Source organism: Canis lupus, chromosome 34, assembly GCF_011100685.1.
Source record: "Canis lupus familiaris isolate Mischka breed German Shepherd chromosome 34, alternate assembly UU_Cfam_GSD_1.0, whole genome shotgun sequence".
Lineage (NCBI taxonomy): Eukaryota > Metazoa > Chordata > Mammalia > Carnivora > Canidae > Canis > Canis lupus.
This window is the reverse complement of record NC_049255.1, coordinates 7,380,270-7,405,991: the sequence shown is the minus strand read 5'-3', so window position 1 is coordinate 7,405,991 and position 25,722 is coordinate 7,380,270. Positions and strand designations below refer to the sequence as shown.

Below are 25,722 nucleotides of genomic sequence, written 5' to 3'. Positions count from 1 at the left end.
TATATATAATATATTTACACAGATACATGACCTTACACCTCATTTGTTCTGTGACTGTCCCTTTGCCCCAGATGGAGAGAGTTGGGTTCACCTCAGCTCCCCCTGGGCTTTTCATAAATGTTCTTTAAACTGCTCGGGCCCTGGTAAAGCATGTCACGTTGTGTTTTCAGTGGTTTCATGAGCCATCCGTGTACCCTCCCTCGTAGCTGTCACACTTGTGCTTGCTGCTATGTACACTGTGCCCAGCATCATCGACCACTTTTAATCCTCTGCTGTCTGGGGAGACCCCAGCCGTCCTCTGCTCTTGTGGTCACATAAATACTGCAGCTCACCGCCTTAGACTAGCCTCCTTAGGAACACACTTAGTGCAGACTTTCCTGGGAGCTATGTCCAGGCGTGACTCACCAGCATCAGGCCTGTGCATGCTGACTTTCTCTAGGTATTGCCAGAATCTTCCACAGTCGCTTCCCTGACCAGTTCATGGGCCTCCTGAAAACCCTCTATCCTGAATCTTGCCCTGAACAGGTAATATCTTACCTCTGTTTTAAAGTCTAGTTCTCTAATAACCAGTAAATTTGGACATTACCCTCTGGACTTGTCAGCTGTTCAGATTTTTTTCCTTAATAGCCTGTTCATATTTTCCCCCTACTTTTCTTTGGGTTTTCTGTTTTTTTCTTGCCAGTTTACAGGAACTCTCTTTGTCTTCCAGACATAATTTCTTGTGTGGGTTTTAGACATTGTACATATTTTCTCCTAGTATATGCGTTTTCTCTCTCTTGCTCTCTCTCATCTTTTATTGGAAAAAGAAAAAGCTCTCTAATTTTGAAGTTGTTTCTCCCTCTTTTCTTGGTCAAAGCTGTGTGTGAAGACTGTTACATCACATCATGGTCTATTTTCTTCCATTGGCTTTGTGACCATGCGTTTGCATTTAAATTTAGCCCATTGTCTTTCTGTGCTGTCCAGGTAGAAATCCACCTTCCTTTCCCTCTGTGAGGTGACCCCGCTTCCTCCCCATCTACTGACCCACCTGGCCCTCTTTTGCTACCTTTATTTATTTATTTATTTGGGGGGAGGCATTTTTATCCTGTGACAAATCCCCTAGATAGGACTGCTCCTGCACAAATACTATGTGCACGTGCCTTTAAGACCGGCCTCCTACTCTAACATCCAGATAGGACAAGACGTCTTCTTTGCTCATCTTTGTTTTTCGTGAGTCATTACTGTTCCATGTAAGGTTTTTCAATCACTTGTCAAGAGTTTTGCTCATGGTGATTTACTGTCTGCAGCAGAGCATCCCCCGAAATCCAGCATGATGCAATGAACACATACTTCCTGCACCTGGTCTGCTGTGGCTGGATGCCCCTTTGCACCCTATTGCCCTCCCCATCGGGAACACGTGGCCCCTAAGCTCACAGGGACAGGGGATGGGGCTGGGTCAGCACATGGGCTCCTGATGCCCCCCACCCCAGAGGGAAGGACACACATCACCTCTGCTCCCAGTCCACTGCCCAGCGCTGGCCGCCGAGCCACAAGCTGATGGTGGGAGCTGGGAAGCACGTGGCTGTTTGCAAAGCCCTAACCTGTGCCACGTCAAGTTCATCAAAAATCACCGCGTGTTCAACTCACCCAGTTGTACCCATTAAATGCATGCATGCGGCTCTTGATATGTCAACCATACCTCAATAAAGTGGTTTAAAAAAAAATAGCTAAGCCTATAGGATTTTCTGTGTAGGTGGTTTTACCAGCTACAAGTAATGAGGTCAGCGGAATACTACATCCTGGTGGCACAGAAAAACTCTCGATATCATGAGAAGCAGACAAACAAATCCAAATCAAAAGTATCCTTTTTGCCAGTTCAAATATGAAGATGGAAAAAGCTTCATGTCTGTATCCAGATCATCACAGAAGCCAACAGAGATATGAAATAACAAAGCCAGAAGATTCGTTTGAAAACCTGTGCCTCCACCACGTAAACCATCACTACAGAATATATGTGGGGTCAACTGCTGTGTTTGCTCCTAACTCCCCTGGCCTCTGGTTAGCATGCCCTGCGACCGGCCCCCTGCAGAAGTTTGGACTGCAAACAGGACAACACGCTGCATGAGGTGTTTTCAGTAAACATGGGAGATTTCACTTTGAAATTCCAGTTTTCTGAACATGTTCTCCTTATAAAAGACACTTCCTGGAAAGCTGTGGTAGAGATTGAGTGCTGGCTGAAGTTTCTAGCCTGCCAGGGCCAGCACACGTGGGGTCTGACGGGCAGTGCCCACCGCCACCATCTGTGCTTCTGTGGGGTGCCTGTCCAGCACCGAGCACTGGTTCTTAGGCTGTTAACGACCGGTGCGGGCTGGGGGCGGTGTGCTGGGAACGGGGTGAGGTTGGAACGTCCTGGCTTACACAGACGTAGCCACAGTTCTTAGAGCCAACGGGATGCTGGTGTGTCCCATGAATGTCCGATCAGTTTGTAGAGGACACCATTTCCCCAAACTTTACATTCGTGGGGTTCTAACTCTAATTCCAGAAATACGCTGAGGTCGTTGAGGGACACTGTCATTTACCCTTTCTGCTACCACCGAGAAGTCACTTGCCTCTTTATTTTCCACCCGATCATTTGCAAAACTGCAACAAGTGTGCTTCGTGAGTGAGACGCAGATGAGCTAACGCGTGTGGAATACCACACGGGACACGTGTTGGGAAGTGGCAACCCGAGTGTACTACCATTGCTTTGGCATTCTAGCTGGGACGTGAAGTAGCCCTGAGGTCAATGTCGATAATTCTTCAAGATTCGTCATTTGCTCTTCAGGAAGCACACCTACACACCGTTGGGTGCTGGGTACGTAGTCACACGAGGCTGGAGGTGAGGACTCGGGTACCCAAGATGATGAGCCACGATGCCAGAGCCTCGGGTCTTGATCATGACACAAGTGACAAGTGGTTTGCCCCTCAACCTCATGCCCTGAGTTCAGATGTGTAGGAGTTAGAGGTTCATTTTGGTCCCCTTCCTAAAATTCTCCCAATCTGTAGGGTTTGGTCAGATCTGCTGCTTAGTGCACTGGATAAGGTGGGAGGAATATGTAGGAATCAGATTGTGTCCCGGCCCTTCTTAGTGGGGTGGCCAAGGTTCCCGGTGGCCAACATCTGTCTCTGTTCCTGTATGGGGGAAGGGAACAGTGGCTCAGCCTGCCTCACCGGGGGCCAGATGCAAAGGAGAAAGGTCATTTGAAAATGATGTAAAAGCTGTTGCAAGCTTTGCAAGGACTGTGATCCAGCTGTAAGAAGTGATTCCCCTAACAGCCTTGTAAAGCAGGGGCTCGAGTAGCCCCTGAATGAGCCTGGTTCTGCCTCCAGGACACCCCTGCCACCCGTGCTTTGTTGTGCTCGCCCCCAGCAAGGATGTGCTGCATGCATCCTCGTGGAGTCTGTGGCTGCTGTTCTCAGCATCCACCTGCGTTTGGATTAGAGAGAGACGCACCCCCGCGTGTGCAGCGAGTCAGTGTCATCACGGAAGGGACTGGAGGAAGAGAAAACCTCGTCCTCTGGCCCCAAAGCTCAGGGCCCTCATGCAGAGGAGGAAATTTGGGGAAAAGAGGAAATGAGTCAAATGCAATCCCGATTGGGGGTGAGGTGGGCCTGGGAAAGAACTTGAGAGTCTGAAATAAATAAATAAAGTGACCTTTGGTTTTCCAAGAGGGGATTGGCACAATTGGATATGTTGCCTGAAAATCTGTTTAGTGTTTGAATATGATTATGAAATGCTCAATTAAAAATTGCACCAGTATCATGCAAACCTGCTCATGAGTTAGGCACATTTAGGGTGTGGGCCGCTACAGCGGGCACCTCCTATTTATAATCCCATCACCTGTTGTTTCTGTCTCAAGCATAGCAGAGTGGTTGGGAGTATGGACACTGGAGCCCAGCTGCGTGAGTTCAAGCCCTGGTTTCACCACCTACCTGCTCTGTGACCTCAGCAATTGAACTCTGCCTCAGTTTCCCCATGATAAGGGAAGTCACAGCAGTTCCTCCCTGGTGAGGACACAGCAAGTCTGCACGTGGAAAGCTCTCAGGACAGGGACTGGCACAAGGTTTACCCATATTGTGTTATAAAGTGTGCACTGCTTAAAGATCCCCAGTGATGTATATAAAAATCACTGATTGAATTCTTCTTATAATTTTTACTTAATCAGAAAGAAAAGATCTTATGGCAACACCATTATACAAATAAAAGAGTGGGAATCAGAACATCCCCAAAGTAATGACCTAAAAGTAATAATAGCCATCCTAGTTGCTTATAGAAAATCACTTTTATTAGGTCAGCCAAAATCAGTCCCTTGGTTTTCTAAACTGTTCAGCCACAGCCCAGACATTTGAATTTAGAACCAATTCCGTTCTTGATTGCAGTCTTAATACTATTTTGTGATAACAGAACTCTGCATTTTCCAGAAAGACCCCCGCTCCCTGCTTTCTCAACACTTAGCTATTTTGTGCCGTAACGTTGCCCAGCGTTTCCTTGCAAACAGAAAACATGTGTGCTGGGACTGTCCCCTGCATATCACCGGCAAATATGGGGAGGTGGGATGATGGTGTGTAGCTCTGAAATGGTTTGAATCCTTCACCTTTACCCTGTTATGCAGAGCACACTGCCAGTGGACTGTAAATGCTCAGAGCTCTTAATTTAATGAGACCCCAGCGCTCAGCAGAGGGTTGGGGGTAGGAAGGCAGGGGTCAGGGGAAATGCAGGGGTAAGAGCCTGCGGGGAGCCAGAGGAGACCAGGGGTATTGGAGGGACTGCAATTCCAGGAGCAGTAGAGCCCAGACATGGGGGCAAAATGCTGACGTCTGGTGGATTCAGAAATGCACGGGCTTTCCAGAACTTGCCTCTGTCATGGATGCTGTATTTCACCTCCAGACCTGCCAGAAAGTGTGATTTATGAAAATACCCTTCATTTTTTAAGACAGTGCATCAGGACAGCGTGAGTTAGGAGAGAAGTTCATCACCCCCACTGATTGACAAGGCTCAGGACCCTTCGCCGTCCTCGGGCGTCAGGCTGGCAAAGTGCCTCAGGTGTGGCTTGGGTGTCCGGTGAGTGTCTGGAGACCTCAGGGGGGCTGGTCTCCCTCACCCTTCTCTTCTTTCCAGCAGCACGCAGTCTAATTATGGCCAGGAGGTGAGGGTGCCATGCCTCCCATATCTACCACCCTGGCACCTCATTAGCACCTCATTAGCAGCCAGTGCACAAAACAATAAAAATTGTGTTGTCAGGGCAAATGCAAGGAGGTTCAAGCTTACTTACTATAAGGTGTGTGGATATTAAGAGTTCTCTGGCATTTGGAGGCCCAACAGGGCCATAGGGGCAAACAGCCCATATTAAGACTCCATGGGGTGGGTGTCTGGGTGGCGGAGCAGCTGAGCAGGCATTGCTGTGCTGGGGAGCCGTGTGCAGGGCTCCACTGCAGTGACTCATCATGATGGTCCCACGAAACAGAAACTCCGGGGGGCGGGGAGCGTTCCTCAGGTGCACAGAACCCTAGATCACGCCAGGATACGTGAGCGTGCGACAGAGCAGACAGGCTTTGCGATGCACAAGCTAGCCCTTGGGGGTGCCTTTTCTGTTCCTTTCATGGCTTGGGGCAACCTTCGATCATATTGGGTTGGTGACGCCCATTTGCCAGCTGTGTCCTCGGTAGGAAAACCTACTTTGGATTTGTAACAGCCAACCACAACTGTCTTCACTGGATGCCAGTTGCCCCCAATGATGACCTGCCGTTCACAGGGTGCAAGAGGCCCCCTCCTGACCTAAAGACAGGTAGAAACTTCCCTTCGCCCGGAGTCCGGTGACCCCAGATCCAGGGACTCAGGTGTGCCTGCCTCCACCCATCTTCGCGGGGAGTTTAGAGAATTGGAACCCAAATCATAGCATTTTGACATTTGAATTTTTCCGGAAAATATTCTCAAGAGTCCCGATGATTTCAAAGTCTCATTAGCTTTATTTATTTAATGTTGCATAATTTCCTGCAGTTTGGGAGTCCCTGTGCCAGCCGTGTTGTGTGGCAAGAGCTTTCTGTGTCGTTACAAGTCATACCGCTTGGAGAGGTGGCTCAGAGACAAAGGGCCACCATAAATCGCAAAGACACGTGTGCCTCCTGAAACTGGAAACTGTCTCGAGAGTAAAAGCATATGTTACCTTAGTTGCCTGTGAAAGTCTTGGTGTTCCTTCTTGATGTGATTTTTCCAGAACAGCCCAGTTTGGGATTATTTTGTCAGATGCACGAAGCTCCTGCCAGCAGGCCACAGAGCAGAACACAGCGGACGCCCCTGTTTTGATAGGTGAATGCCCAGGGACGGTTCCTGTCACATTTTCCAGTGACATTCTTGGTCTCCCTCGCATCTTTGGAGCTCCTTTCAGTGGCCTTGTTGTTGCTGTTGTCTGTGTGAGAGAGTACTCTTCCACACGGCGCTGTACGGCGGGACTGGGTGGAGGGTGCAGCTGCTTACGGAGGGTCCTGACATCAAGCAGACCCCTGGCCGGAGGGGGGTCCCCTCCACTCCCGTGGGGCGAAGCTGCAGAGGTGAGGGATCCTTACCAGCAGACCTGCCTTCTGTGGGACAAAAGGTACGAGGAGTGCAGAGTGGGCGTCTCACCTCGCTGGCAGCCGTCAGCTCTGCTGATTCCCAACGGCCCTCCTGGGGAGAGAGGACGATCCGGCCTGTGCCACCCAACAACCCCCAAATCCAAGTACATCCCTCCTCATCTGAGGCTCCAGGTCCTCTGGGCCTGCTTCTTAAATCAAGGCACTGTGGCAACAAAGACAGCTTCTGGCATCGGGGCCTGTGGAACAGGTGGGTGGCCACGAGTCAGGGTGAGGGGAGTCCCGGTCCCTGGAAAGGAGGGTGCAGTGAGGACTGAGCCACCAAGACGGAAACACCAGCGGGCGCTGTGGGGAAGATGTTGATCCTCATCCTTTTCAAAATGTGTTCCAAGGTGAGGAGAAATATGGTGCCCTAAGGAAGGTCCAGTGTGTAGGGGATGACGTGGCCAAGATTCCGGTCTGGGAGGTCACGCTGGGTAAGGAAATGCCACATTTCCTGCCGATCACTCACTCAGCACAGACCAGATGCAGAGCGGGGCACCTGGTGGCTCAGCAGCTGAGAGTCTGCCCTCAACTCAGGTCATGATCCCAGGGTCCTGGGATCAAGTCCCGCATCGGGCTCCCTGCGTGGAGCCTGCTTCCCTCTGTCTGTGTCTCTGCTCTCTCTCCATGTCTCTCATGAATAAATAAATAAAATCTTAAAAAAAAAAAAAAAGAAAAAAAGAAACAGATACAGAGCGATCCTATAAGAAGGCCGGGGCTGCTGAAACCTAGACAGTTAACATCACCTGTTCATGCCCATGGAGCCAGGTCCACGGGAGAAAGATTTACGTGAGTGAAGATAGGCCAGTGTGTGGAGCGCCCGGTGAGTTTGCCTGTGATACCAGGGACAGAGCTGTGCTGGCAGGACTTCTCTAGAACCCATTACATAGGCAGCTGGATTTACCTCGTAAGTCAAAGACGCTGAAGGAGTGGCAGTTTTGTGCTAAACAAATCCTTTAGCCATGAAAATGGAATGTGGTGTCCTTGGCTTGGCCTGTTGATGAGCTCTCTTTGCATTCTCTGTCTAGCAGAAGCGGCAACGACAGACTGCCCGTCATCTGGAGGGACAGGGACCGTGAGTGAGCAGGTGTCTGTCTCACTGAGGAAGGTCCACCAGGGTTGAGGAGGGGACCAAGGGAGAACTGGGTAGATCCAATGCACATCAGCTCGGGGTTTATTTTTATTATTATTTTTTTATATATATATTTTTATTTATGATAGTCACAGAGAGAGAGAGAGAGAGAGACAGAGACAGAGACAGGCAGAGGGAGAAGCAGGCTCCATGCACCGGGAGCCCAATGTGGGATTCGATCCCGGGTCTCCGGGATCACGCCCTGGGCCAAAGGCAGGCGCCAAACCGCTGCGCCACCAAGGGATCCCCGAGCTCAGGGTTTAAATGAACCGTAGGCCCAGAGCCCCCTGTTTAAATAAGGTTTAAACAAGGGATGGTGGGCCCAGAGCCCTCTGTTATAAAGAGGGTGCAGAGGGACGACGGAGGGGGTCAGTGACCTCAGCGCATCCCATGTCCAGTGGGAGAAGGCCGGGCTGGGCAGCATTGTGTGCAGTCGGTGGTCAGTATCTTGTTCTCCTTCTCTTGCACATGCAACCTTTCTCCTTGTTTTTGAGAGCCGGCCTGGCCTTGGGCTCAGTACTGCACTTACTCTGAGTACTGTGTGACTCTGAGCACATTACTTGACCTCTCTGTGTCTGCTTATTCATCTGAAAGTCGGGGTTGATTGTAGCAAAGCCTACCTGCTGGGCTTTCACGGAGGGTTTAATGTGTGTGTTCAAACCCCGTCCTGAGAACAATGCCTGACACACAGCTGCCATGACTGCCTTTAATAAGTACGTCTAACCATCACTTACTGTGTTCTAGTGCCGCTAATGAAACCCACGGGGACCCGGCTGCTTAAGCAGAAGTAGAAGTATTAATGGAAATCCCCCCCCCCAAGATTTTTTTTTGAAATGATTATCTAAAATAATTTAAATTTTTAGTACAAAGTTTCTTTTTCTCTGCTTGCTTCTTCCAGGAAAAGACCATCTGTCTCAGAAGAGATTCAGTAATTGCTAGAGCTGTCTTTAAAGTGTAAAGGAAGGAGATGCTTATGTTTTGCAAGCATCAGAAATATCCATGAGCCATGCCTTTGGTGCTGCCAGTGGCTCAAGGATGTTTTATGATAATATTAAGTAAGGTAGCTCCAAGTGTAATTCCTACTGAATATTATCCAAGTTTATATAAAATTGATGCTGTCTTTGACATTCTAAGATGTTCACAAATTTAAGAGAAAATATCTGAGTACATTTATTACCAGTCATTGGGAAAATAGTAGAGGCTCTAGTAGAGAATAGTTTATGTAAGATTTCTCAATGGAAAATTCTAGTATGTTCTAAGAAGTGAACAGTCCTTCCTGAGTGAAGTGGCTTTGTATCCTGAGCAATATTCTGGAACTCCACCCTGGTAAGACCCAATGCCATAGGAAAGCAGGTCAGTGGTCCTGCCAGGACAGGGAGGTTGACTCTGGCCAAAAGTGCTCATTCATTCATTCACCCCTGCCTCCACCTCTAGGCTCCTGGGTGCAGCCCTGTGCGTCTCCCTCACCTGGTCTCACCTGGTATCCCCAGCAACCCCCTGGAGCTCTGTTGGGTGGTAGGCACTGAATAAATCTTTGGGAAATACAGGTTACTTTCTTGGGAGTTTATTATAGCCAAACTGTATTTAAGAACCAGACTTGTTTGGTATTAATGGCAGAGATTGCTAAAGTATAAAGCCAAGAAGAGTTTTTAAAGTTCCGATTTCATTATATATCATGGGACCATCACACACACTGTGGTGCTTTTCTGGCTCACCAGGCACCTGTGCACTGCCAGCCGGAGCACTCCTGACGCGCCCTTGCCTGTCCCCGCCTGCTCCCCAGTCCCTCTCTTGGGGCAGTGCTAAGACAGTATGTCACTGGCTCTGCCATCACCAGGCCGTGCTCACCACCCGGCATCTCGGCATCTCGCCACTGCACACGGGCCAGTTCCTTGTTACCCCTCTCCAAAGGCTCACCCCCGCAACAGGTGTCAGTGTGCCTGGGACTCAGGCACGGAGCTAGGTACTGGGAGAGCAGGTTACTCAAGAGCCAGTGGCCATGTCCCCTCCCTCCTCTCTCCCCAGTGGACCCTCCCCACGTCTGTCATTGGACCCCGTGATGTGAGAGCCCCAAGCACCATCTCCAGCAGCCTCCTTCGGCTCTGTGTGCTGCATTTCTGATACACATCCCAAATCCAGCCAACTCCAAGGGACTCAGGATCTGATCCTGTAAACCTATTTCCTCCTGGATCAGAAACCCAGAGTGTCCCAGGCCTCCTTGGCCACATGACAGATTCTTCTCCAATTGGCCACCGTCTCACACTTGACCAGCCACCCACCTCCCAAGTGGACCTATCCCAAAAGGACACCTGACTCGATGATTTGCCACCCACGGGAGAGGTCCAGATGCTGCAGGATGATGGTAGAGGATCTATCACCCTTACCTCTGCAGTGGGAGGGCTTATGTCCCCCAAGCATATATTGAAGTCCTGGCCACCCCTTCCCTCACCTGTGAATGTGTCCTCCTTTGGATGAAGGATCTTAGCAGATGTAAAGTTAAGACGAGGTCATCAGTGGTCAGTGTCCTGGTAAGAAGAGGGAAGTTTGGAAACAGAGACCCGCTGGGAGAAGGCCATGTGAACATGAAGGCAGAGATCGGGGTGATGTGTCTGCAAGCTAGGGGATGCTGGCAATGGCCAACAGACCACCAGAATCTGGGGGAGGCCTGGCAAAAATTCTCCCCTAAAGCTCCCAGAAACAGCCCTGCTGGCACCTCAATCCCGGACTTCTGGCCTCCAGAACTGTGAGAAATAGATTTCTGTTGATCTCAGCTCCCTGGTCTGGCATTCTGTTACAGGAGCCCTAGGAACTAATGTATCTCCTGTCCCAGCCTCCTCTCTCTCTCTGTCCTCCCAGGAATACCTGGACGCACACCTTCTAATTTGTCCTTTGAGTCCACCCTCTGAACACTTCCTCCAGGAAGTCTTCCCTGCCTGTCTAGCCCCGAGGCCAAGGTAGATGCACCCATGTGCACTCGCCCAGCATGCTCCCTGCTTGACCTAGAGTGGGGAATGTCAGAGGATACTGTGGTTGTGGAGATGTGGTTGTCACCACTGGCATGGGGCAACTATTGGCATCTGGTGGGCTGAGGCCAGGGACGCTGCCAAGCATCCCAGGGCACAGGACAGGCTCCACAGCCACAAACGGTCCACCCCCAGATGTTGGGAGCACTGCATCAGTTTGCCCCTTCCCCTTTGGCTCTCCTAGCTCCTTGGTGCTCCCTCTCCCTGCCTTGGCTGGTGCTGGGCAGACTCCCAGGCAGGTGAGGGGTCTCCCAGTATCCACTGACCACCCCGCAAATGGGCCCATTGTGGCCTGGGGCTTCCCTGACTCAGCCAGGAGGGTTTCCCTCAGGGTTCCTCTTGGGTTCTGTCAGCGGCCACTTCACTACAGGGACCCTATATACATGCACGCACACAGAGATATCCACGTGTGCACACACGCATGCACACACACACACTCATTCACATGTGAGCACATACACGCACACACACTAATATCCACATGCATGCACACACATTCATATCCATGTGTGAGCACATGCATACACACACTCATATCCACATGTGCACCATGCATACACACACATCCACATGTGAGTACATGCACACACACTGTCATATCCAATGCGAGCACATTCATACACACACACACACACTCAGATATCTACATGTGCCCACATGCATGCACACACTCCGATATCCACATGTGCACACATGCATGCACACGCACACACTCATATCCACATTTGAGCACATGCATGGACATGCATGCCAACATGCATACTCACACACACATTCTCAGACCCCTGCTAAGTGCTGCAGAATCAAATGAGCATATTCCTGCTCCCAGCTTCTGTTTTTTGCCTCACTGGATGGGATCCTGTTGAAGTCCCTCCCTTGCTGGCCAACAGCTCAGTGTAACTGTTTTGATTTGGAAACATTTCTTTGAAGCTGCCTCACCTGTTGTAGGGTCTTATCTGTGCTCTAGAACTTTGTAAGCTGATCTGCTTTGCAGGTTAGGCCTTAGGTGAAATCACGGCTGCCTTTCCAGGTGGACCTCCTTTCAGAGATCCGGCGAGCGCGCCTTCTCCTCCCCACGGCCCTGGCACTTCCTCTGTTCTGGGTCTCCTCTGCCATGTTAGGGAGGGAGGCTGAGCAAACAGCACACATTAGAAACTCCTTTTGGAGGGGTTAGGGATGGTGAGCGCTTGTAAACTAACAATTAAACTTTCAAAGACTTTGAAAACAAGTAGCCGCTCTGTAATTCAGCCCAGGAAATGAGGGAAAGAACCCCAAAACTTCACATGAGAGTCTGGAAACTATTTTTAAAAGAGCAGAAGCCTATAATTCATGGACGAATGAAATGCAGAAATGCCACGGAAGTAGGTTTGCAAAGAAAAATAAAGTAGAAGAAAAATCTAATCAAGGGAGAAATATAGAATGAGTGTATTTATCTCAACCTGTTAAAATAGACGTTATTGAAAAAGCTGGGAAATGAGCCACATAAATGTGAACTACTGGATTTGCCCGCAGACATTCTGTGACAGAATAAACCAAGTCAAAATAAATAAATAAATAAAAGAAACCAAGTCATAATATACACAAAAAACAGAAAGAGTGTGTGCGTGTGTGTGTGTGTGTGTGTGTTTTCAAGAGGCCAGAATGAAGCTAACTTGGTCAAAAGGTGAGATTGTCTGTGAGTTCCAAAACCTAAAAGCCCCATTTACTGTGTCCACCTGTGCCTGGCGCTATGCCAAGCATCTTATCTTACGTGTTTTAATACATTAAGTCCATATAAAAACCCAGGGCATATCACGTTCTTCTTATGCTTATTTTACAGATAAGGAAAGCAAGATTCAGAGAGGTTAAGTAACTCACCCAAGGTCACACAGCCAGGAAGTGTTGGAGCAGGGATTTGAAGCCAAGTCTGTTGAGTTCTGCACTCTCACCCTAGCACACGTGTGCACACACACACACACACACACACACACAGGCCCTGTGCCCCAAATTCACCAGTGTCTTTTCCATTGTTCTCTGAATACAGCCAGCTGTTTCAACTTCTGCTCTGGGACCCCTTATGCTTGCCACCACAGCCTGGTGAGCACCTGCCACCCACATGTCCAGGCTCAGCTCAAGTGTCATCGTACAGAAGCCTTTCTTGATGCACAGACAACCGGCGCTACTCCTCCCCCCCACCCTCCCCTACCCCACAGTAGAACCCATCCTCCCCTCCAAGCTGTGTGAGGACCAGAATCATTTCCACCTTAGAAAGCCCTGCAGTCCCAGTAACCAGCAGTTCCTAAGTTGGGAAGACTTATCGCAATCCTTTGATAAACAAATAGGAAACGAACGGACCTCCTCTTTGCCCCATGCCCTCTTTATTCCATATGCCAGCCACTCTCAAAGGGGGTGATCTGACCCCTGAGGAGACATGTGACAATGTCTGGAGACGATTTGGTTGTCATAACTCTAGTGGGGCAGGTTGCGCTGTATCTAGTAGGTGGAGACCAACAACACGGCATAATATCCTAAAGTTCACAGGATGCCCACCACAGAGAAGGACCTGGCCCATGATGCCGAGGACTGAGGCTGGGAAGCTCTGATGTGCACCTTCTGTCCCTGCAGCCCATGCCATGATGGCTCGAAGCTCCTACAGGCAGGGACCACTATCCCTTTGTCTTTCTAGGCCCTGTATCCGACAGAATGAATGAATGAATGAATGAATGAATGAATGAATGAATGAATGAATGAAATTCACCATGTACATTGAGGTCATGGAGGCCATTGAAGGGACTGACATGTGGATCTGAGTTTGGAGTCGTGTAGAAAAGTGTAGACATGTGTAGCTGTATAGAATTTTTCATGTTGGATTATTGTGATTGGCTCCTCCACACAAAAGTCAAACCGAAGTACTAACTAATGGTCTTGTTACACACAGCCCTAGAGAACTAGTCTCATTAGCCCCGCGGTGCATCAGCATTACGGTGAGAATTTTTAAGGGCATTAAGGGAAAAGCCTCCGGTTGCTCTTACCTGTACGTTTACTGTCTGGGGCTCAGGAGAGAGAGGGTGTTTACTTATCTAAACTAACGATTACACGAAGCTATCACAGCGGGTTGAGTAAATTGTCACATCCAGATCTGTTCACATTAAATACAAGTAGAGGTGTTTTAGGAGAAACAAGATTTATTCCAGGAAACCCTCCAGGAGAGACTCTGGTTATTAGTTACATGGAACCAGACAAGGAAGAAATATGAATGTCACGACAATAAGGACCGTTTTTTAGTCATTGTAATGCAATTTACGTTTTTCAAAGTGCTTCCAAGTTCAGCATCTCATCTGATGCTTATAATGATGCTGGACAGGGAATCCTGTCCCCACTTAAGAGAGGGCAACACAGCGGGTCAGAGCAGTTGAGCCAAAGGTTTCCCCACAGTCCGTGTTCCAGGGGACGGACGGCACCTGGAGGGAAGACCGGGAGCCGGCCCCACAGCAGAATGACCTTGAACATCAAGGGCCCCGGGGAACATGGAGCACCCCCACGTCTTGATGCAGTGGGCACCTCAGGAGCATCTCAGCAAAACCAGCTCAGCCACCTTGGCTGGGCCAGGCAACGTAAGTGGTACATTTCAAGCTCCATGTTCCCCTGGGTGATATTGAAACAGCCTATCAAGAAGGGGACAGGCAATCTGTGAAGAGAGGTCTGTTAGCTATGAATTAAAACTCCAGAGACACCAGATGAGGGGAAAGGTCTTCATGGGCAGTTGAGGGTAGCGAGGGCACAGAGACCTGGCGGGGTTACAGTAGGCTCTGTCTCCTGGTTGCTGAATTGACTGAGTGCTGGGGCTTGATGTTCATAATGTTTCCTGGGAAGAAAGGGAAACAAAGAGTGGTCTGTTCATTTGGGGTTTTGTCTGTTGTGTTTTGTAATAGTTGGGACTTTCAGAAAGAACAGGCAAAGTGTATGTTCACGCCAAAAACAACAGAATATTCCAAGATTATGGTGAGTTTGTGTTTGCCTGTCTGTTTTCAGTTCAGAATTGTCAAACCATACCACAAACTTTTGGAGTTAGAGACAGGAGTGATAGAGATGGCTAGGATCTGCATTTTAGGCAAAAGAATAAAGCTTGATATTTGTTCCCATTTGATGTAGAAATTGATGCTGGTATCCCTGCAAAGATGTGTTTGCTTGTTTAATCAAGCAACTTTAGACTTTGATCTCAAGCCATCAGGATGATCATTATAAATGTATTAGCTTCCCGTGGTCCCTTTATATCAAATGTGACTATACCGTGTAAGCAATGGAGGAAGTTATAAAATTCAAACTAGGAGTCGCATGCTGGAGAGGCCTGGGGAGGTTTCTGGAAGTCAGTGAGTGGCAATCTCCCGCCTTCTTCTCTTTCATCCTTCCTTTGCTCCTTTAGCACCACTTTTGGTGTGAAGTGAGCAGCAGATTAGATGAGGTGGCACTGCCCCCCATCAGCAGATAAGCCCAGCCAGAAAGATGTCCAGAGAGGGCAGGCCCAGCGGCAACTCTGGATTTCTGGCTCCTTCCCTGGGCACTGGTCTCAGTCTCCAGTGTTAAAAGGCCAAATGTTGAACCAGATGTTCTGAATATAAGAACACGAAACACTCTTTCATTCCCAGTTTCTGGTGATTGGGCACCATTTTCCCCTTGAATGACAAGGCCGGTACAACGGCCTTCCCCCCAGACTCGTCAGTGGATTATCCGACACCGCCAAGATGGGGTGGGCCTTGCCTGCCTGTAGTCACACAGGCCCAGTGGCCACTGTCCTGGATGCCCATCCAAGGGAGCACCAGTCAGGCTGCTGGTGGTGAGGCCCGGTTCCAGTTCAGGTCACCTTGCGACACAGATGACACAGGTGTGCCGCGACAGAACTGTTAGGTGTCGAAAGGCAGAGGGCCTGTTCACAGAGACTTGTTAGTGGAGGAGATGGTTGGAGACGGTGTGTGCAGCTTGCAGGCGGGTAGATGTCAACGATCTCCTCCACTCCACCTGCAACATGCGCGCATGAGATGCTCAGAAAGACATGCAGGTCTTCCAGGAGGGGCCCAAGGAAGTGAGCACCAGGGAGCATGCAGGAGAGGCTCAGGGTGTTCCTGGTGACCAGGAGGCCTCGTGAAGGACCCTGAGGCTGGGTGGTGAGAGCCGTGCTGGCCCTTGCCGACCGAGGCTCCCGCCTGGCCAGAGCTCCTCTTTGCCTTCCATGTGTTCCTTCCCTCAGATGCCAAATAAACCTCATTCCCACTGCTTTCTGGAAAGGAGAGCGTAGCCTGAGACACAGTCATGTCAGTAGTGCCTGCAGGTTCCTTCTCCCTCATGATCTAGAGCTTTCTGCATCCATTCTGAGATGGTTTAGATGCTCTTGTCCACTGCAGATGCAGATGTCCCATCTTTTGGGTCAGGAACGCCTGGTCCCGGTGCCCCGATCTGTCTCCCGGATTGTGTAAAGGAGCACCAACCCTCATCTTTGCTCCCTCTTGGGACTCCAGACAGACTCCCTCCTCCTCAAAAATGCCCTCCCCGTCTTCTCATGAAGTGGCTCCCACGTGACATGAATGACCAGAAATTCACCCATTGGTCCTGAGCTTGAGCTTGACTTTTGAAATGTGTGTGTGAATAGCTGCACGGACACATCTAACTATGAATCTCTGCCTCTTCGGTTGTGGGGGAGGCTGGAAATCACAGGGAAGCATCCTCGGGGAGCGAGGAGGAATGGCCATAGGAGCGCCCCGGCCCAGGGACCCCGTCTGCCTCTCCTGGGACAGCCGTGGGGAGCCGAGGACACAGAGCAGGTGCTTCCCGGGCTCAGGGATGAGGCGCCAGTGGAAGCCGGGCCGCACCCCTCCCGTCCCGACAGCTCGGCGCCCTGCTCTGCTTGGCGCCCGTCTAGGGGGTTCTAACCTGGTGTCCCTTTCCCTCTCCCGCAGGGGCGGATCTGTAGAAAGGCCGGCAAATCCAAAAAGTCCTTCAGCCGCAAGGAAGCCGAAGCTACCTTTAAGAGTTTGGTGAAGACGCATGAAAAGTACGGCTGGGTCACCCCGCCTGTGTCTGATGGCTGATGTCCTTGACGTGCGGGAGACGCTCCAGCCACCTGTCCACACACACGAGTTCCCGACATCTCCTCCTCAACGCCGAGCATCCTCACCCTTTTCTACTCCAGCCGGAACTGAATCCTGAATGCCAAGGAGACGTTTAAGTTATTTATGAACAGATGTGTTTACAGGGAGAACGAGGGAGCGAACGCTGTTCGGGATTAGGTTTCGATGGTAAATGAGTGGCCATCTCGAAGTCACCTTAGAACCCATGTGGAGCTGGTGACGTTCCCCAGCCCGCCCGCCCCTCCGCCCGCCCCCTCACACCGCCCTTGGCTTCTTCCCAGACAGCAGCTCCAAAGAGCAGACAGGAGACCAGCGCCTACTGCTCCACCCACCTCACGCCCATGGCACCGCTCACATTCGCTAGGAACGCCCTGCATCGCTGTGCTCTGTGTCTCTGTTTCTCTCCCTGGCAGGTCAGCGTAACTCGGAGACGTGTCCTTCCGTGGCCCCGTGTGACGACATGTAGACTTCATTTGTGTCCTGGCCTCTGGCTCCTGAAAAAAATTTCTCATTGCCAGGTTCTAGTGACTTAAAACTACAACTGCCCACTGGGTGAAAACGTGCGCTCTCTGCTGATGCTGTGGTGTGCGGCTGTCCCCAGATAACCCGGTGCCCGGGGACAAAAGGCAGGGCCGCTGTGGCCGCCGTGGACATGCAGCCGTGCGGACGCGGGGCGTGCTCCCGACGCGCCGGCAGTGGGACAGCCCCCTCGGTACTCTGAAACGCTCCTACGACACCGCATTCGTGTTCCTGTCTTCTCCCAGCTGGTCAACCCACCACCCAGAGCAAGAGACGATTTCCCATTCCCTGAAGTCAGCTGACTCATCCTATTCACGTGCTAGTGACAGGGAATGCCAGAACTGCCAACGGATCCCAAGTGACGGTACGAGGACTTGCATGACCGGGTCTATTCCCTCACCCTCCTGTCACTTGTGTGTCCCGGGGGGGCCGGGCTGCGTGATGCGTGAGCACCCTCGCTGTGATATAAACTCCCCGTTATTCCATCTCCCACACTTTCATTTTTCTCTTCTGTTAAGTTACTTAGAACTTTCTAAGAAACTCCATGAAGTGAGGAAACACTGTTTATAATAATACGTGGGAAAGAGGTAAAATGTTCATCCCAGGTGGAAAATCTTATTGGACACATTTTAAATAAAATCATGCATACCTGACTCACGGCCTCAAGAATCCAGTCATTGGGGGCTATCCTGCCATTGAATACATCTAATCTGTTTTTAGAACTTAATATTCCGAAGGCCACGATGACATTGTACAACGAGGTACAAAACATGAGTCTTAGGAACCCACGGTCTTTGCAAAACTCCAGTGGATTAGCAGGGTCCCCAGAAGCAATCAGGGAGGCAAGTAGAAGCTAACAGGAAGCATTAAGGGTTGATTGGGCCAGACTTGGGTGTTGCGAACTGTATTTTCCCATTGCAAAGGAAAAGAAATCTTTGCTGATTACATAAAATCCTTAGGGCAGTTTTGGCTAAGTCGCAGACCTGTTCACCTGTCCCAGGTTGTCAGAGGTCCCAGTGACCCAGCCTCAGAGGACAGGAGTCAGCTCCCAGCATGACCGACCATTCACCAAATCGACCCTTTTTTTGCTGCTTTTATTATTAACCACTTTCTCCTGTGCCCCTAATACACATGCAGCTCTGTCCACCAGGACGGCAATGCATTGAGGATGCATGGCTGCCCACTCACGTTCCCTGCTGAGTAATTATAGTCACTAAATTCGATGACAAAGAACTGAAACCATTCTTTCATCCGATCCTTCCAAGTGGAACTCTCCATCCTGAAACCTGACATTTAGGGCATGGTCTTGGGCTCTCGGGCCACTTGTCGTCCTGGGATATTGGAAGAGTGAGTGTCAAAGATACAAGACAGAAGCAGCCTACTGGGGGAAGCACCCGAGCTTATTTCTTTCTGGATGCTTCCCTCTTCTGATGTAAAACGTAAAGTAACTTTCTTTCTAGAGGCATACGGATGTGTTTGGATAAACAGAGTATATACTGTGTAGATACACATAAAGTATACACCGTGTGTATACCACAGGGAGTGTGTATCAGGAGCCTGCCGCTCCGTGCTGGCCGCCAGCTGATCGAAGACACGTCCACGGTTGGTTCTGGGTCTGCCACACTTGCATGTGGCCAGGAGTTTCATGACCACCTGAGGGTGGGCTCGGTCACTGCCAACAGTGATGGGGGTGGGGGTGGGGGACATGTGGCCCAGTCTCAAGCCCTCCGCACACCCTGAATTTGATTTCTTTTGCTTGTGATTTCCATTAGGTTTGTTAAAAACTGAAAGTTGTAGAAGAAATATTCTTTAGTGAAAGAAATGCCATTTTTCACTTAAATTGGTAAGACTTTCTCATTTGAAAAGCAGGGGAGAATAATTGAACACACAACTATTGCTTTGACCCTTCCTCGGAAGAACTCCCTTTTCAGCGGCTGGAGGCATCGCAGGCGGACAGCGTTGGCTAAACAGTGGGGAGCCTGGCCGTGGCCAAGGCCTGCTGACCCCACCGACCTTGGGGCCCAGGGTGGGAGGGAAGCTTGCTCCAGACCCAGCAAGTGGTTGGCTGGGGTCATCTTCCCACATGGGCCAAGAAAGCTGTCCCTCTTTAGATGGACAGCAGGGGGATGACTGGCCAGGAGGGCAGACATCATGTCCTCAGAGCCACAGAGCCAGAGGAAGGAAAGAGTCCAACCCCTGCCCATCCAGCGGGGTTCCCAGGTCCCCTCCAGTCGGTCTGGGGTGTCCCCTGCACTGCAGGCCTCGGGCTGCTCACGTTCCATGAGAGCAGCAAGATGATTGGCCCAGCACTACACACATACACTCACACACACACACACACACACACACAGAGGCACATGCACAAGTGCCCCCAGAAGACTCACAGTCCCTAAAATCCATTACTCAGAGAAAAAAAAAAAGGCCCCAATTTTTTAGCTCCCAAGTTCACACCCTCTATCAAAATTCAACCTTATTTTTCAAGAGGGAAATCTAAAGCCTCGTGACAGAGACTCGGATAGAAGGGCAGGTGGCCCTATGTCTGTGTGTCTATGTGACTCTGGCAGGTAACTCCACCTGTTTAAGCCTCAGTTTCTTGGGCTGTAGCCTCCTATGGGATTACTGTGAGACCTGACCTAAGCCATGAGGGAAAATGCTTGGGAAAACCAGAAATTGTCACTTGAACTTTGTGCGTTGCTTTTCTAGTATGAGGAGCTTCATGTTAAACAACGGGTTTTAATTAGAACACCTTTAAATAGTGGCTCTGATTGAGTAATTGCAATGATTCAAATAGAACTGACTTGTGATCACATACTGGTGTCCTGTCCCCAGTCCCCTACCAGACTTATTGGCCATGTCTCCACGTGCCCAGACATAGGGAAGGGACAAGTTTTAGACATGCTCCTTCCCTAGAGATCTTAGGAGACAAGAATAACGTGCAGGAGCCACCAACAATGAGTTGAGACCAGAGACCGCTAAATGCTTCACTGCACTGTGGAAATTGTAGACCTTGTACGAGCCCAGAGGTTCACAGATTGACAGCCAGGGTGGACTCCACAGAGAAGTCAGGGGTGAGCGATGGCTGAGCAAAAGGAAAGAGGGGCAGGTATAGAAGTGGGGGAGGGCCAGGGATGCCCTTGTAAAGGACATGATGTTCCCCTAGAGAGGACGTCCAAGCAGTTCCTTGCCTCTCTCACCTGCAGGAGCCCTCTCTATAGATCTTTCAGTAGGCAAGACACGGGCTAAACTTAGAGCCTAACAGGGCATGTGGGGCTGGCCCCTTCTCTAAATTAGATGTCCGTGTTATATCTGAACCCTTCTAACAGCATGCAAAATTTCAATAGACTATGCTTTCTAAAGGGGCAAAATACTTCCTTCCCAACTGCATTGAGGGTTGACCACTGAATCTTGGAGGTCAACTTAGTCTACCTTCAGACACTCTGCAGGGGAGGAAACAAACCCAGATGGATTGAGTGGCTTTTCCAAAGTCAACCGGAGGGATGAGGCCAAGGCCACACCATCTGGCTGGTGCTTTCCAATTCTCCATGATGCTTCCCATGGACCTTGAGGCAGTTCACTTAGCCCACATTCAAGCACTCACTTTTGAGCTCACCATTGGGTTGCCTGTGAGCCACTGGCCTTCACAGCTGGTTGAGAAACACCCAGAGTGATCCATTACACAAGAGAAGCAAGTTGGTGAGAAGGCAGTTTGCTCTCCCAAGTTCTCTGGGGAGCTATGGCTTGGAGCTCAGCCCATGCGACCATAGTCTTTCCCTCCAAAGACATTAATGTAACATACAGCTCCATTCCTTAGCTTTATGTTATGTTCTATCCTCTCTTTCTGATTTTTGCCACCTCCAGTTTACATAGTACAGAGTCTCACTCTGATCCATCTGACCCACAGGATGTGGCCAATGACCTGGAAAGGCTAGACAAACACTGTTGACATCCAGGAAGGCTATAAGCAATGTTCCTTTGGTTCCAGAAAAAAAAAAAAAAAAAAGTATGCTGGGCAAAGAGACATAATCAAGGCAGAGCACTTGAATAGAGTGTAGGTACAAAGGGAGGCACGGTTTAATTTCAAGGTCATAGCAGGCCTGGACAAATGGCAGAGTGCACTGGGGGGAGTCAGGTTCCAAGGTCATCCTCTTGGGTCAGTAAGGCAGTATGTGTTGAGGGGATAAATACCTGCACAGCTTCCCCCTGCAGACTGACCTTGTTTCTCCTACAGAATTAAAAAGAAAGGAAAAAAAAAGAGGATGCTTCCTCATTTCTTCTACTGAAGGAAATTAAGTGGCTGTCTGTTTTGTAGACATGCAATCACTTTGTATCACTAGATCTGGTGATGTCAATAACTGAGCAACAATAGAGCCATTGCAGCTGAGTGTGCTTGGTTTTATTTCTGCTCACCTGCTCCACCAACATGACTTCATTCATGTACATTGTCCCCATTATGACCATAGTAGGATGCTGATCTACACATCTTGTGCTGCCTCAGACTTCCAGACGGAGCCTTTGGAGTATACTTTTTCTTTCTTAGATTTATTTATTTATTTATTCATGATAGACCTAGAGAGAGAGAGAGAGGCAGACACAGGAGAAGGGAGAAGCAGGCTCCATGCCAGGAATGCCGGGAGCCCGACGCAGGACTCGATCCCGGGACTCTAGGATCGCACCCTGGGCCAAAGGCAGGCGCTAAACCGCTGAGCCACCCAGGGATCCCCTGGAGTATACTTTTTCTAAAGTCGCCCAATTCTGTTGTCCTCAAAAGAAGCGGGAGGAAGTAGGAAAGAAATGTTGACTTTCAGAAGAGGGTGAATGCATGAGTCAAATAATCAGAGGCACTGTCCTCATGGGAAAAACAACGATTCAGAAAAGCAAGACTTTAAAAGTAAAATGTCTTTCCATAGGATGTTTGTTGAGTCCTTCCATGGTCTATGTTCAGTATTTGTTGGAATTTCTCTGGGTCTCCATATGCATTATCCAGTGTCGTCCACTGCGGTGGGTGGGTGGGGGGGTGCTTCACGTATGTGCTGCCCTCTGATCTTTTGTGCTTTGATTTGTTTGTGGTTTGCTAAGTCAGAACTTTGAAGTGTGTCACTAGTGTTCTCTATAAAAATCAATGAAATGTAACTGAACCACATCTCGTTGGGCATCACTGTGATTTAGATTTCTCCTTCAGCTGCCATTTGCATTATAAAGATTGTCGAACATGTTTGCCAAAGAGTCCCATTAAGGTTGAAATTGTGTGCTTAGCTCACTACTCTAGCCTAAACTAATACTGAATTACAGAGAGACTTCTCTGAAAAACTGTTATAGAGTAGTAATTCTAGAACATGACAGTTTTCACACACCCTAAATTCAATCTATTTAAAAGGTACTACAGCTAATTTTTCACACTAGAAGTTGGTTTCTAGTTTTTATTTTAAACTGTTTATCAGAGGAATTGCCCAGTCTTTGTGTGAATATTTTAAATCATTTTCCAATCAAGAGTACATTTTTCTCTTAAAATCTGAAACTGTTTTAGTATTGAGTAGGTGAGGGCTCTGGGATCACAGCCTTGAACCCACCCTCTGCCTCTTGTCGCACTCGGATAAGGAAGTTAGCCTCCCAGACACTCACTTAATCTTTCTTACTTGCCACTTTCTTACCCAAACTTGGAAGTGGATATCTGCTCTTGAGGGTGGCTGTGGCAAGGCAGGCAATATATGGGAAGCATGAAGCCCATGCCTGGCCTAAAACAGATACTCAATACATCACTTTAGAAATAACAGTGAGATTGATCTGGAATGATCCAGTCGACAGCTTGAGTTGCACATTGGAATCCACTTGAGGTTGTTGGTTTCATCTCTTTGGAGCGAAGGCATGTTACATCCACCCTCAGGAAGGCATTGGCTCTGAATTTCTCTTGGGCAATGGAAATGAGTATGGGACCCATCACATACTCTCCCCAGAGCAGACTCAGCTCCGCTGGGTCCCGGAGTTGATGGCAGTGGCTTGGGTAGTCTCTGTCCAGGGACATAGTTTTCTTAAGGCAGAAGTTAGAGACCCAACAGGATTGCACTCAGACCTTGACACTAAGAATTTAAGGTGTGGTTTCTGAGTCAGTAGGTAGGGCCTGATCTAAAAGGACAAAATGGGGGCACCTGAGTGGCTCAGTTGGTTAAGAATCCAACTCTTGATTTCAGCTCAGGTCATGACCTCAGAGTCCTGGGATCGAGCCCCACATTGGGCTCCTTGCTCCATGCTCAGTGGGGAGTCTCCTCCCCCTCTCCCGCCCCCACTCTTACTTGCCACACCCTCTCTCTCTCTTAAAGAATTCTATTCCTGCCAGAATTAAGTCAACATGCTAATGAGGACAAGTTATTTTTCCTTAGACACGAGGAAATGGTGAGATACTGAGGTGGACATACACACAATCTATTTACCAAAATGGAGTGTTTTATTTATCAAACAGATGGTGCTTAGTCTGCTCAGCCTACAAGTGTAGGGTCCTGGACAACCATGCAGGATTGGCCAGCACAGAGGCAACAGGGTCAGGATACAGTGTGTTTCGGAAATACAACTTTTTGTTGTTGTTGTTGTTTAAATTTATCCCAGAGCATTTTTTAAAAAGATTTTTGGGAGGGTCATGAAAGATTTTCTAATAAATCATTTTGAAGGTTAAATCCAATCAAATAATTCTAAACAATATGAATAAACTTTCCCGTAGGAAACATTCCTTTTTTTTTTTTTTTTTTTTCTGTTTCTACATTTGCAAAGCTTATAATTTCTCAAAGACCTTTTAGAACTCTCTCTTCATATCCTCTCCGTAGGCAAGGCTGTGAGGTAGATTGCGCAGGCAGTGCTGGCCAAGCTTCGAGACAGGAAACAGGCGTGAAAAGTGTGAATTGATTTTTCTAATCTGATTTTACTTAAACATGGTCAATTGATTTCCTGTGTCACTAAAATATTACTTTAAGTCAATCCTAAAACAATTGTTAAGTCTCTACCCTCAGGGAATATTTCTAGCTACAACATTCCAGAGTTTATTCCTCGTAAGTGATACGGATCACTCTTCACGTGACAGTACTTCTTACCTCTACCAAATCCACACGCGCGTGTGCCCACCTGATTTATGAAATCTCATTCTCATTGTTTCCAGGTTTCTCTTTTCACTTGACTCTGGTTTCAACATTTCTCGATGTTGTTTTTCCACAAAACGCATTACCTTCCCAAACAAGATACAATCCCATGCAGGCTGTCTCCTTCATATTCCTGCCATTAGAGCCTCCCTGGGGGTCCCTGTGTCACCTGCTAGGAAGCTCGTGTCCTCTGTCTGTGGTCCCCAGAGCTCTGGACTCCATGGCATTCCATGGCATCCAGTGTCAGATCTTTCTACCACATTCAAATGGGGGGGGGGGGGGATAAAAGCTGTTTTTAGTAAATGATGGCTTGGAGCTTGCTAAATTTACTCTAGAAAGTGTTGGAAATAAAAGCAAAGGCTCCCACGCCTGATCTTCATGCCAATGATTTATTTAACAAATGAACTGGAAAGGGCCTCAGAGAGCACTGGAAATAACTCTGTCATTTACTTTGGTTCCGTCTGCCCTCGGCTGAGCCCTCAGCTCAGAGCTGTCCAAACATTTCCTTCCTAGCACACAGAGGGTTTAAAATGAGGCTATGCCAGTAACTTCTAATAGTGAACGGATTCTTTATAACCCAGAGATCTCTTTTTTCCAAAGGTGTTTTAAGGTGCAGAGTCCAGGGTCTTCATCTAATGCATTATACGTCAGAGTATAATAATGCATTATGTCAGAGTCCAGGGTCTTCATCTAATGCATTATAAAGATAGGATCAGATATGGGGGCCTTCTAGTTGTGTTGCCTTACAAATGTAAAATATGTCTAAACGCACACACACGTGGTGCATCCAAGAACTAGGTACTATCTTAGAGCATGAAGGAAAAGATACATACACATACAGGAGTGGGTTGAATAGTGGTCCCCAAAACAATATGGCCAAGTCCTAAGCCCCGGAGCCTGTGGACTCAACTGTATTTGGGTAAAAAAAAAAAGTCTTTGCAGATGCACTGAAGGTAGGGATCCCAAGATGAGACCCCTCTGGATTCAGGCTGGGCCCCAAATCCAATGACAGGTATCCTTACGGGAGAAAGGCACGGGGAAGCTTGAGACAGAGACACAGGGAAGGTGGTATGAATAGGGAAGCAGAGATGGGAGGGATGAGTCAACGCCAAGGAACACCAAGGGTGGACAGAAACGCCAGAGAAGAGGGAGACATCTAGGAGCGAGACATTGGATGGATTTGCCCTCTGAACCTC

At 49.0% G+C, this 25,722-nt stretch overlaps 1 protein-coding gene across 1 annotated transcript in view; it reads left to right on the top strand.

The window, feature by feature from the left end:
* The window catches only part of UBE2QL1 (ubiquitin conjugating enzyme E2 Q family like 1), a 41,007-nt gene extending 22,949 nt beyond the window's left edge, over positions 1 to 18,058 (top strand). Inside the window, exon 2 of the mRNA XM_038583343.1 lies at positions 16,716 to 18,058. Within this exon, the coding sequence (XP_038439271.1) occupies positions 16,716 to 16,847 (132 nt within the window). The 3' untranslated portion in view covers positions 16,848 to 18,058. The remainder of the gene's footprint in view (positions 1 to 16,715) is intronic.
* Positions 18,059 to 25,722: the final 7,664 nt, after the last annotated feature.